This window comes from Phoca vitulina, unplaced genomic scaffold, assembly GCF_004348235.1.
Source record: "Phoca vitulina isolate PV1807 unplaced genomic scaffold, GSC_HSeal_1.0 scaffold2, whole genome shotgun sequence".
Lineage (NCBI taxonomy): Eukaryota > Metazoa > Chordata > Mammalia > Carnivora > Phocidae > Phoca > Phoca vitulina.
Genome location: NW_022589705.1, coordinates 32,524,218 through 32,538,300, shown reverse-complemented (window position 1 = coordinate 32,538,300; position 14,083 = coordinate 32,524,218). Strand labels below are relative to the sequence as shown.

The 14,083-nt window shown below is 37.8% G+C and overlaps 1 protein-coding gene across 2 annotated transcripts in view; it reads right to left on the bottom strand.

The window, feature by feature from the left end:
• The window catches only part of TTLL7 (tubulin tyrosine ligase like 7), a 150,346-nt gene that overhangs the window by 13,755 nt on the left and 122,508 nt on the right, over positions 1 to 14,083 (bottom strand). For both annotated transcript variants that reach the window (XM_032425022.1, XM_032425017.1), the window contains one exon: positions 1,621 to 1,794. In XM_032425022.1, coding sequence (XP_032280913.1) covers positions 1,621 to 1,794 — 174 coding nt within the window. The remainder of the gene's footprint in view (positions 1 to 1,620; positions 1,795 to 14,083) is intronic.

Sequence of the window (14,083 nt, the reverse complement as noted above, 5' to 3'; positions counted from 1 at the left end):
GAAAAGGAAGAGAATAAAAAGGCCTGACACAATTGTAAGGTGTAACTTCTTCCTCCAGAGTGACCTCAGTCTATTTTGCCCACCTACAAAAGTTACAAGAGCCCTCAATAGAAAATGTGTTACAAAATCTATAATCGCAAGAGTAACATTGAAGAGTTTGAAACCATCCTTCCTAGACTGGAACTTAAGATTTTCCTGGTCATGCTCCCAGAGTATCACTCCTTAAAGTGAAACCACTTAATTTATATGCTGTAAGGTCTTAATGATGACCATCATTCTTTTAAATTATATGAAAATATTAATGAAAGTAATGTAAGTTTTATTTCAATAATTTGCTTCAGTCAAACCATTAAACTGTAGAATATTGCTTTGATATTTACATATTTCAAATATTAATGGCTAGCTTTACCTCTATCATTGTTGTGATCACTCAGCTTCTATTTGCAGGGGGAGAGTTAAAATATGTTAAAGGTACGACAATAATATAATGTCAGAATCCAAAACAAACAAAGATTAAAATACATCTTTCGGGTGCCTGGATGGCTCAGTCGTTAAGCGTCTGCCTTTGGCTCAGGTCATGGTCCCAGGGTCCTGGGATCAAGCCCTGCATCGAGCTCCCTGCTCAGCGGGAAGCCTGCTTCTCCCTCTCCCTCTCCCCCTGCTTGTGTTCCCTCTCTGCTGTGTCTCTCTCTGTCAAATAAATAAATAAAATCTTTAAAAAAAAATACATCTTTCAACACTTTTTGTGAAATATACTCCAAGCCATTCTGCTGGTGCAGATCAGTTTTGTAAAAAGTTAGCTTTATTATATACTTCCTATGATCTCTTTAAGAAACAGATCAATCTGTAGGTGTTTCAAAAGACAGTCCCAGCTATGGGGGTTATTTTTCCTCATTGCCTATTCAGGGTTAGTTGAATACTATCATCATTTGACTATCACTTAGTTTTTCAAAGTCACGATTTATTCTCTTCTATTCAGAGTAGTACTGCAACTTATACATACTAAAAATAAAGTCACATGTTCATCTTTAATTCTATTGGGCACTATGATTGTACAGAGAAATGCTAAAATGTACTATTTTTTCAATCTGCATATTTTTGCAGCTTAAAAACAATATTCTTTTTCATGATTTGGAAAACCACCTATTTTAACTGGACAGTATTTATTAAAATTCAATTTTTAAATGGAACTTAACAAAATTCACCTCCCATAGATGCATGTCGTGATGAAAGGGGTAAAGATTAAACTAAAGGCATCTTCTCAACTTATCAGGCTGAAGGATAAATTTGAAATCTCCCTATTGGTGAAAAAAGTCAAGTTTATGACCATTTTTGGATGCTTTTACTCGGCATTTGAAAGCAAAATTATATAAACCAAATAATCTCATTTCCAAGTAGGTTATTTCTGTCACCTTCAGGTTTGTGGTTGCTGTCCTTGTTTGGTCCTTTAAAGGTAAAGATGGTGCAAATTAAAAGTCTTTTGTAGATAACAGCATGTATGAATTTTCGGTCTTTAGCTTTTTCTCTAACTATGTAAATAAAAAGAGACTTTCAATTTCAAATTGCACCGTGGCATTACTTTATATAAAACTCACAGGGTGTAGAAATGTAAACAAGTACCTGGAGTTACCCCAATCAGTACCAATGCCTGAGAGTGATCCTCTTGAGTCAGTTGCATATTTGTAAACCACTAGCAGGCACTGTTTACAAAGTTCAACCAAGCGCTGGCAACATTGGAGCTGCAAAGGAGTCACCACCTCCGGGCTTTTACTGAAAATACTCTCCCAAGAGGATCTGTTGGCATGGAAACAGACATGACCTCATGTGGCTGTTAAAAATGACAACCAGCTTTATCACTTACCTAGCAGCAAACCAATAAGGAAAAGTAGAAATGGCCTCAGACATTTGAAGTGACTGCAGATGGTTGAAAGGTATAAAACAAATATATATTTGAAAATTCATCTTTATATTAAAAAACACAACACAGAATTCATATACTATTTGTCTTTAAAGACTTTACTGATGCCAACTGTGGGTAGCTATCAGGATGGTTTCCCAACACCTCCTAAAAAATTGAGTTACTCTATATTAAAGTGTATGTAAAATACTGAGCTTATTTCTCAAAAGTTAGATATTCTAAAACTTTAGGTTTCCTTGAAAGCTACCTTTACCTTTACATTAATAATGATCCCACAAAAGAATTTAAAATTTGCTTCAATTTAATTTGTGGCCTCTCTGGATTAGGAGAATTTAAGTGAATCCCTTGATTATGACCACTCCTCTCAAAACACTTAGAGATGTAATTATGTCCATGATATTCCTAGAGCACAGGTTCTATATTCTAGAAGTCATGTTATCTCAGCGAGTACTGCCTGACTATAATCCCAAAGGTAGTATCCTGCCTCCTTAAGTGCACTCAGCTTATACCAAAGCACACAGTAGTACACACTTTCTTGGTAAACTTCAAGTGTGTGTGTGTGTGTGTGTGTGTGTGTGTGTGTGTATGCATGCGCACAGGTAAACAAATACATATAAATGTACTTACAATTCCTAAATTTACCATAACAATCCAAATCAGGAAACACCTCACCACCACCCACCACCAGAAAGAGACAGAGACAGAGACAGAGAGAGACTTATTTCCTTAGTATAAATGAAACTTTTCAAGCTCAAGGGGAAAGTTTTGTTTGAGACTTGGTAATGGTTCAAGTCTCATTTTACATAAACCGATTCACTTAACCCTTAGAGAAAGAAAAGAGTAGATTTTCAGAAAGAAAAAAATATTAAGGAAAATATTTTTCTGACAAAATGTACTTCCCAATGGGAAATTCAAAGACTCCATTTTCAATCTTCTGTGGATATTTGATATCTTTGGAATTTTTAAAAATGTTTTAGAAACTCAGAAAGGTATTTTTTAAGTAGAAAGGCTACTGTTTATTTTTTCAGGAGAAACGTGGTCCTAAACAGCATGTCACCTGTGAATGACAGGTTTTCTTAAAAGGAGTAAGATTCAAATGAGTAGACTGAAAGGAATAAATTTTCTTCCATATTCTGAGATGTTTGGGACTAAATATAATATTTTTATTATTTTTAAAAAGTTATTTTCATTTAAGAAACAGTAATATGCTAATTAAATTAACTCTAAAAATAAATTTTAATACTAAATATAAGAAAAACTGGCTATAATACATATGTGTTTGCATATATCCATATATACTTATGCATGTGTGTATGTATAACCAACTTAATTTGATCAAGAAAAATACTGGAGAATACCAATTAGGGCATGTGTTTATAATTAGTATTTCCTAATTTCAAAGCCCTACATGTTTAGGCCCAGAGAAATAAAAATTTCATATAAATACAAATACATACAGGAAAACATCCTGTGTTACGACTGTCTGCTTAGCACTTTCCTCTCCACTGAAATTCTGAACATTGCTACATCCTCTCCTCTCAATTTGGATATATTTTTATTTTGATCCTTTGGAGCCATTTGATTAGATCCACTATCAAGTTACACACATCATGGTAATTTTTCTTTTTCTGATTTGGAGTATAGAGGTAAGAAAAGAACAAATAAAATGGAAGAAAGATAAAAGAGCTTCTATCACACTCTAATTTGATGTAACATGCTGAATACTATGTAAGTTATAATCTGACCAGCTTTGGCTTCTCATTCTCTCATTCTTCCTTAAATATTTAAAATAAATATATGGACCAAAGTCCTTTACCAATTTTTGGTGTGTATGTTCACCACCTCTAGCCAAAGACCACATTCTACTCTATTAATTCATATTTAAGTGTCAGCACACCAGAACTCCTCATAAAGAAAAAAAGAAAATGAACAGGACTTGTTTCATTTGGTACCAGGTTAACTTTTTCTGCACAAAGGAAACCCATCCTTCACACTGAGTGTATTAGGACCATGTCCCTCACCTCCTCTCCACCACCTGGCACAGCTGAGTGAATGTGCAACACCTCCATAACACTACAGCACCTCAGTCTTCAATACTAACACAAAAATTTTTAAGAAGGTGAAAGGATGTAGAAATAATTTACAATACCAGTGCCTTTATCAAAGAACTCAAGGTCTTATCTGACTTCTTTCTGAATCTAAATTCCAAAAAAAACAGAATTCAAAAAGAAAAATTAAGTGGTTAAGAAGTTCTGTTTGGTACTCCCTAATCCTCAGAGATGTTTAACAGGAAACAACTTTAAATGATACTTTTTAGTAATATAACAATAAGGTATAGAATTCTAAATACCTCTGGCAACAAAGGGGAGTTGTTATTAATGAAATCCAGAGACTCGAAAAGCCTTGCATTATCCAGCAATCCAATATTTTTCACCAACTTTCTCATCGAAACATTTAATAAAGCAGTTATCTAAAAAGTAAAACTGTTTCATTTCTTTCTCCTTCTCTGGTAGATGTCTGAACGATGACTGAGTGGACCAAAGTTAAGTAGCAGAAAGGAGAAAGGAAAGTAAAAACAAAACAAAGCAAAACAAAACCAACAAAAACTGGACAATACCAACTGGATACACAGGAACAATGAGCTGGAAAGTACTAACAATAACATATTCAATTGAAAGTGATATGAGAACAGTAAGAGGTCATTTTTACTCTGTATGATGCATACATTTTTGAGTGGGATAGTAAGTCTAGAAGTGGACTGCTTAGAATATTCCTTACCATTTCTTCTTGCCCAAAGATTCTAGAAGAAAAGCTTTTCCATGAGAAACTTCCACTGGAAAATGCCTTTGGCTAAAGGGTCCAAACAGATTCTCTTCTTTGGGGTTCACATATCATAGTTTTGAGTGGAGAGAGGACTTTTCCAAACAATATATTTCTTCTCCCATTTACCCCCTGCTTCCTCCTCTTTGTTTTACCTGGAAAACTATTCTTCCTCTTCCTACAAGTCTCAGCTGAAATGTTACGTCCTTTGGCCACATTTCCTGAGCTCTCAGGCCTGAGTTTGAATCCCATAGCACCTAAGCTTCCTATATCCCAGTAAAACATGGAGGATAATTTTATTCATGAAAATTCCAAGAGCTGTTCTCCTGCAGAGAACACATTCAGAATGTAGAGCATCATGTGATAACAAGAAAAGTTTCCATGTGATAACAAGGGTCACTGAGCATGGGCTTCAGCAGCCTGAAAGAACAAGAAAGGGGGATAAGGGTGTATTCTATTTGATGTATTAGTAAAACCCCTGGGCCAACTCTAGGGAAACATACCACAAAGATCTACAATATTCTTTGATGTTTCTGGATGTGGACAGGGAGTGGTTTATTTAGTTTTGTTATTGGGGTGTTGACAGGCAGAGGCAAGAATCAAGGTGGCCCAGAGTTATTTGGATTATATTTTTCCAAGATTTTACACCTAACTGTGAAAGACAGTTGTGCCTTTTATTAAAATCATTCCTTTAGAAGTGAGTTAAGAGTAGATTTTTACCTTGACTACTAGGCTGTTAGACCAAAGGTTAAAGGAGTATTCATTGACTAGACATGATTCAAAGGATTAATAGACCTATTCTGGGTCCAAACTGGGAATCAAACACACACAACACTCTGTGACTTAATTAAATTGAGGAAGCCTAAGAAACCCATTTGTAAGGCTACAAAATAAAATCCAATGTTAAACTCTTCTCTACAGACCACCAAGGTTTTAAAGAAATGGATGGAGAGTGGAGGTCAAATTGGACTCAAAGCTACTCCTGCTCTATTTGCCCAGGTGCAAGGGGGCTGGGGATTTAGCTAAGGCTATGGGACTTAAATCAAGCAAGCCTGTCAACCACTGGGAATGCTGCTTTGAGGGGAGTCAATAAAGCATACAGTTAAGAGCTTGGGCTCTTGAGTCAGACAACCTGGGTTTAAATCCCGGCTCACCTAGTTACTATAAGAACTTGGGCAAATTATGTTCTCTCTATGCTTTGATTTCTTCATCTGTACAATGAGAATAATAACAATAATAATTTACTCAAAATATTAAAGTGGCAATTATAAGAATATTTAATATGTATAGTAGTAACAGGCATTTAGTAAGTCAAATGCTATTAACTCTCATTATCAATACTAGTAGTAATAGATACCACCAGAGAAATTTAAGGGGAGTATTGTTCAAGGAACAAGAGAAAAAGATTCTGAATCAAGTAGAATATATTACCAAAATAATTCAGGGAAAGGGAGTCCCAGAGGCAAAGAAGAACCACTTTATGGGCATCTTTGGGGTCTGGAGTTGGAGTTTACCTCATGGACTCAAAATTACCAGCACCAATTTCAGTAGCAGACTATCTTACTGCTTTCCCTGCTGAAGAATAACTAGCATTCTAACTGATGTGGAGAACAAAGGCAGAAGGAAATGTAGATAAAATTAAATTTCCTTATAACCTGCAGCCCATTGACAAATACTTGAGGCAAGCAGAGTGTGACCTTCCTCCAGGAACTCCCAACTGTCTTAACATTAATGCTTTGCTAGAGGGAAAAACAACCTTAGCTTGACAATAGCTAGGTCTCCAGGATCCTATGAGTCTTCTTTAGCATATGAAAATCCTTTTGGATTTTCCCCCAGCTCCATAGTATATAACTAACTGCTCCTCACAATACCAGGGCAGCCTTTCTGCCCATGGGCCCTGTCCCCATGCTTTAATAAAACCATCTTTATACAGAGAAGACATCTCAAGTATTCTTTCTTGGCTGTTGACTCTGAACCCCAACATTTCCATATCACAACCAATGGACCAACAAACAGAAACAAAATTCCAGTTATGAGTCTAGATTTAGAGAAATTCTACAGAGAACCATCAACTAATGGGCCACAGAATATAGTTCAAATGTTCCACTTAAGTCTCTGTAGAAAATAATTTATAGCCAAGATTACTCTCAGATTTTACTACAACCCAGAGCACCTTATAAATTCTTCCTGTTTTTAAATGGCTACTGAGGGGACGCCTGGGTGGCTCAGTCAGTTAAGCATCTGCCTTTGGCTCAGGTCATGATCCCAGGGTTCTGGGATCGAGCCCCATGTCGGGCTCCTTGCTCAGCAGGGAGCCTGCTTCTCCCTCTCCCTCTGCTGCTCCCCCTGCTTACACTCTCTGTCAAATAAATAAATAAAATCTTTAAAAAAAAGAAAGAAAAAGAAAGAAAGGAAGGAAGAAAGAAAGAAAGAAAGAAAGAAAGAAAGAAAGAAAGAAAGAAAGAAAGAAAGAAAAGTAAATGGCTACTGAGGAACATGATAGTGGTGAGAATAAGTCTGAAAATGGTATGAATAAACTGGTACTAGAGGACTAGAATATTTAAATGGAGGACATTTGGAGATCATTTGGAGTATTGAGAGAGATTAGAGAAATAAGAAAGAACCAGCATGTTAGAGTGTTGTGTCTCTAGCTAAGAAGTCTGGACTTTAATGATAAATGAGGGAAATCACTATAGATTTTAGGAAATGACCCTGACAGTAGGATAGATATGGGAAACAAAAAACTAGAGACAAAAATGTCTAGAAATCTATTAATTTTACCTAGCCCTTCTACCAAAAGGTTCCTCCTATCTGAAATCCTATAATACTTTATCTAGGTCTCTTTTATATAATCAATATTTTTATATATATATATCTTATTTTATCTACTAGAAGCAGCAGAATTGATTGGTTCACACCACAAACTCTGGGGCCAGTCTCCCTGAGTCCAAATCCCAGTTGCACTAGGTCATTAGTGCCTATCTATGCCTCAGTTTCCTCACCTACAAAATGGAGATAAAACATAGAACTTGCTTCAAAGTGTTGTTATGAGGATTAAATCACTCAATATACATAAAGTGCTTAGAACAACGCCTGGCACATAGTAAGTAGTATAGCTTTAGCTATTATCATATTTAAGAGTCTTGCGGGCAGGATCTGTGTCAAAATCAACTTTGTCTCTCCAAAAGTATTTAAAACAGTAGAAAGTACTGGGTACTAAGAGCAATGAAAAAGAATCTAAAGTAGCCACAGTGGGAATATGACAGAAAAACTAACAGGATTTAGCAAACCACTGAATACAGACTGGGAAGAAGAAAGATACAGATGACCCTGACATATCAAACCTGCATGACTGGGAGAATAACAATGGGATTAAGGGAAGGCCAGAAAGGAAGCTATTTCTGAATGAAAGGGAGGTGCCTAATGTTTGGTTTTAAATATCTTAAGGCTAAAGTGACAATGAGTCACAACAGCTTTGGCAGGATTGAAATTTTGGAGAAGAGCAGAAGTGTAGCCATATTTTGGAAGTCTGTTACATGAAGGCAAGAGCAGAAGAACCTTAAAGATATTGATTTGTAATGGAGATTTCATTAAGACTATCTTGGCACTGGGGGGGGCAGGGGGCAGGGAGAGTTCCAAGATGGCGGAGTAGTAGGGGGACCCTGAACTTACCTTGTCCTTTGAATACAACTAGATCAACCTTTAACTATTTTGCGCAACTAGGATCAAAGGAGTATGGAAACAACCTGCAGAGTTGAAGCCAGAGAATTTGGCAGAGGCAAGTTTCAGAGCCCTCTTTGGGGGATTGGGAAGCAGCACACCTGGAAGAGGAGGAAGCCCAGTTGGAGGAGCAAAGTCAGGAAGAGGGAGAAAGTTGGAAAGATTGCAGCGGTTTGTAACCTCACAATAAGCGGTGATGGGTGGGTTGCTCAGGAAGGGATTGCTCCCCTTCCTGGAGGGCATTTGGAGGAGCATATTTGTCCTTTCCAGAGACAAAGAACAGCTGGGATGCCATTGAGTGGAGCTCAGCATCAGCGTCAGAGGGGCACACAGAGGGCAGAAAACCTCTTAACTTTTTGGTGTGAACCACAATAGGCTTAAACCTCTGTGTGGCGCCAATCAACCCCTTTGCTAGGACTGACAGAGCGAAGTGCAGACTGGAGCAGATGGCAGGTAACATGACCGCTGCTTTTTGCTGTCTGCCACAATAGATTCAAGCCTCTGCAATGGCTTTTCTGGGAGAAAGGGGAGTAGGGGACTGAGTCAAGTGTGGATGGCTGATAACCTGGCTCCAGCTTTTCACTGAGCATTGCAATAAACTCTAGCCTCTGACTGCCCACTGTGTGACGGCTTTTAAGGAACGGGTTGGTGCTGGGCACACCCTGAGCTTTCCCACTGAGCAGGCGCACACATTACTAGGCCCTTTAAAACTTGGGAGTTTTGAATCCCAGCCTCTGGCCAGAGATAAAATACAGGAGATCTGTGGCTCTGGGCATGCCAACGACCCAGGCACAGACAGATTAGGGCAGGGAACTGACAAGGGCCCAGGTCACAGGACATTTTGTAAGAGGGCCAGCTGAGCAGGAGCTGTTGGGAGTTCTGTTCCCCAGAGACAAAAGGGTGAGGTGACGCCATATTCTACTTCTTGCACCATCCCTCCCTCCTCGCACCCACCAGCACAGATTCCAGAGAGAAACACAGCGCCTCTAGTGGAGGCTGGAGTCCCCTACACTAAACCCCTCCCCTCTGACCTGGCAGGAGTATCTTTAGGAGAGCAAGTCAGCTTGTGAGCCAGCACAGCAGGCCTCTCCCTCAGAAGACCAACACAAACCCCTCCATCTACCAAGTCTACCAACTAAAGAAAGCTGAACAACATCAGCTTCCAGCTTAACTTCACAAACAAATCAAAGCATACCTACTTAAAGGAACAAACACTCCCCACTACAAGCAAGGAGGAACTATGTGGAGGAAGGACCAGTGGGAAAGAGCAGCCAAAACACAACAGCAGAGTGTACACAGCATACACCAGAATCACTCCCTGCACATGTTGTTGTTGTTGTTGCTGTTTTTGCTGGGGTTTTTTTCTTTTTTCTTTTTTTCTTTCTCTTTCTTTCCTTCTTTCTTTTCTGGACAAAATGACTAGAAGGAGAAATTCACAGCAAAAGAAAGAGCCAGAGGTAGTACTCTGCCATAGATTTAATCAATACGGATATAAGTAAGATGTTGGAACTAGAATTCAAAACGATTATAAAGATACTGGCTGGCCTTGAAAAAAGCATAAAAGACACTAGAGAATCTCTTACTGCAGATAAAAGAACTAAAATCTAAGCGGGCCAAAATTAAAAATGCTATTACTGAGATGCAGTAAAAAAACGGAGGCTCTAACTGCTGGGTAAATGAGGCAGAAGAGAGGGTCAGTGATTTAGAAGACAAAATGATGGAAAGTAACGAAGCTGAGAAAAAGAGAGAAAAACGACTACTGGATCATGAGGGGAGACTTTGAGAAATCAGTGATACCATAAAGCACAATAATACTCAAATAATAAGGGTGCCAGAAGATGAGGAAAGGGGGGCAGGTTTATTTGAACAAAGTATAGCTGAGAATTTCCCTAATCTGGGGAAGGAAACAAGCATTCAAGTCCAGGAGGCACAGAGAACCCCCATCAAAATCAATAAAAATAGGTCAATACCCCAACATATAATAGTGAAGCTTGAACATTTCAGAGATAAAGAGAAAATCCTGAAAGCAGCTCGAGACAAAATGTCCTTAACCTGCAAGGGTAGAAACATAAGTCTGGCAGCAGACCTGTCCACAGAGACTTGGCAGGCCAGAAAGGATGGGTATGATATATTCAAGGCGCTATATGAGAAAAATATTTAGCCAAGAATACTTTATCCAGCAAGGCTGTCATTCAGATTGGAAGGAGAGATAAAGAGCTCCCAGGACAAACAGAAAATAAAGAATTTATGATCACTAAACCAGCCCTGCAAGAAATACTAAAGGGGATCCTTTGATCGAAGAGAGCCCAAAACTAACAAAGACCAGAAAGGAACAGAGACAACCTACAGAAACAGTGACTTTACAGGTAATACAATGGCACCAAATTTATATCTTTCAATAATTCCTCTGAATGGAAATGGACGAAAAGCTCCAACTGAAAGACACAGGATATCAGATTGGATTAAAAAAAAACAAGATCCATTGATATGCTGTCTACAAGAGACTCATTTTAGACCCAAAGACACCCCCAGATTGAAAGTGAGGGGGTGGAGAACCATTTATCATGTTAATGGACATCAAAAGAAAGCTGATTTAGTAATCCTTATATCAGACAAATTAGATTTTAAACCAAAGACTGCAATAAGAAATGAAGAAAGACACTATATCATAATTAAAGGGTCTATCCAACAAGAAGATCTAACAATTGTAAATATTTATGCCCCTAACTTGGAGCAGCCAATTATATAAACCAACTAAAAACAAAATTAAAGAAACACATTGATAGTAATACAATAATAGTAGGGGACTTTAACACCCCACTCACAGCAATGGACAGATCATCTAAGCAAAAGATCAACAAGGAAACAAGGGCTTTGAATGACACACTGAACCAGATAGACTTCACAGATATATTCAGAACATTCCATCCTAAAGCAACAGAATACACATTCTTCTCAAGTAGAGCACTTCTTACATTTTTCTTTAATTTCCTGGTTGACCCACTTACTCTTTAGTAGGATGTTCTTTAACCTCCATGTATTTGCGTTTCTTCCAAATTTTCTCTTGTGATTGAGTTCAAGTTTTAAAGCATCATGGTCTGAGAATATGCAGGGAATAATCCCAATCTTTTGGTACCAGTTGAGACCTGATTTGTGATGTAATACAATTCTCGAGTAGAGCATTCTACTAAAGAACATATGGGTCAACCAGGAAATTAAGAAAAATTTAAAAAATTCATGGAAGCAAATGAAAATGAAAACACAAAAGTTCAGAATCTTTGGGATGCAGCAAAGGCAGTCCCAGGAAGGAAGTATATAGCAATATAGGCCTTTCTCAAGAAACAAGATAAGTCTCAAATACACAAGGTAACATTACACCTAATGGAGTTGGAAAAAAGAACAGCAAATAAAGGCTAAACCCAGCAGGAGAAGATAAATAATAAAGATTAGTGCAGAAATCAATGAAATAGAAACCAAAAGAACAGTAGAACAGATCAACGAAACTGAGCCGGTTCTTTGAAAGAATTAATAAGATCAATAAACCCCTAGTCAGACTTATCAAAAAGAAAAGAGAAAGGACCCAAATTAATAAAATCATGAATGAAAAAGGAGAGATCACAACCAACACCAAAGAAATCCAAACAATTATACAAATATATTATGATCACCTATATGCAAACAAATTAGGCAATCTGGAAGAAATGGATGCAATCCTAGAAACATATAAACTACCAGAACTGAACCAGGAAGAAATAGAAAACCTGAACAGTCCCATAACCACCAAAGAAATTGAAGCAGTAATCAAAAATCTCCCAACAAATAAGAGTCCAGGGCAGGACGGCTTCCCAGGGGAATTCTACCAAACATTTAAAGAATTAATACCTATTCTTCTGAAACTGTTTCAAAAAATAGAAATGGAAGGAAAACTTCCAAACTCATTCTATGTGGCCAGGATTACTTTGATCCCAAAATCAGACAAAGACCCCACCAAAAAGGAGAATTACAGACCAAAATCCCTGATGAACATGGATGCCAAAATTCTCACCAAGATACTAGCCAATAGGATCCAACAGTACATTAAAAGGATTATTCACCACGACCAAGTGGGATTTATTCGTGGGCTGCAAGGGTGGTTCAACATCCACAAATCAATCAATGTGATATACTACATTAATAAAAGAAAGGACAAGAACCATATGATCCTCTCAAAAGATGCAGAAAAAGCATTTGACAAAATACAGCATCCTTTCTTGATTAAAACTCTCCATAGTGTAGGGATAGAGAGAACATACCTCAATATCATAAAGGCCATATACAAAAAGCCCACAGCAAATATAATTCTTAATGGGAAAAACAGAGAACTATTCCCCTAGGGTCAGGAACACAAAAGGAATGTCCACTTTCACCACTGTTGTTCAACATAGTACTAGAAGTCCTAGCCTCAACAATCAGACAACAAAAAGAATATAAAAGGCATCCAAATAGGCAAAGAAGTCAAACTCTTACTCTTCACAGATGACATGATACTCTATGTGGAAAACCCAAAAGACTCCAACCCCAAAATTGATAGAACTCATACAGGAATTCAGCAAAGTCGCAGGATATAAAATCAATGCACAGAAATCAGTTGCATTCCTATACACTAACAATGAAACAGAAGAAAGAGAAATTAAGGAATTGATCCCATTTACAATTGCACCAAACACCATAAGTTCCTAAGAATAAACCTAACCAAAGAGGTAAACGATCGGTACTCTGAAAGCTAAAGAACACTTATGAAAGAAATTGAGGAAGACACAAAGAAATGGAAAAATGGTCCATGCTCATGGAATGGCAGAACAAATATTTTGAAAATGTCTATGCTACCCAGAGCAATCTATACATTCAATGCAATCCATATCAAAATACCATCAACATTTTTCACAGAGCTGAAACAAATAATCCTAAAATTTGTATGGAACCAGAAAAGACCCCAAATAGCCAAAGGAATGTTGAAAAAGAAAAACCAAAGCTGTGGCATCACAATCCTGGACTTCAAGCTCTATTATAAAGCTGTAATCATCAAGACAGTATCGTACTGGCACAAAAACAGACACATAGATCAGTGGAACAGAATAGAGAACACAGAAATGACCCTCTATGATCAACTAATCTTTGACAAAGCAGGAAAGAATATCCAATGGAAAAAAGACAGTCTCTTCAACATAGATCAATGGAACAGAATAGATAGCCCAGAAATGGACCCTCAACTCTATGGTCAACTAATCTTTGACAAAGCAGGAAAGAATGTCCAATGGAAAAAAGACAGTCTCTTCAACAAATGGTGTTGGGGAATTGGACAGCCACATGCAGAAGAATGAAACTAGACCATTCCCTTACACCACACAAAAATAGACTCAAAATGGATGAAAGACCTAAATGTGAGACAGGAATCCATCAAAATCCTAGAGGAGAACACAGGCAGCAACCTCTTCGACCTCAGCCGCAGCAAATTCTTCCTAGAAACATCACCAAAGGCAAGGGAAGCAAGGGCAAAAATGAACTATTGGGACTTCATCAAGATAAAAAGCTTTTGCATAGCAAAGGAAACAGTCAACAAAACCAAAAGACAACCGACAGAATGGG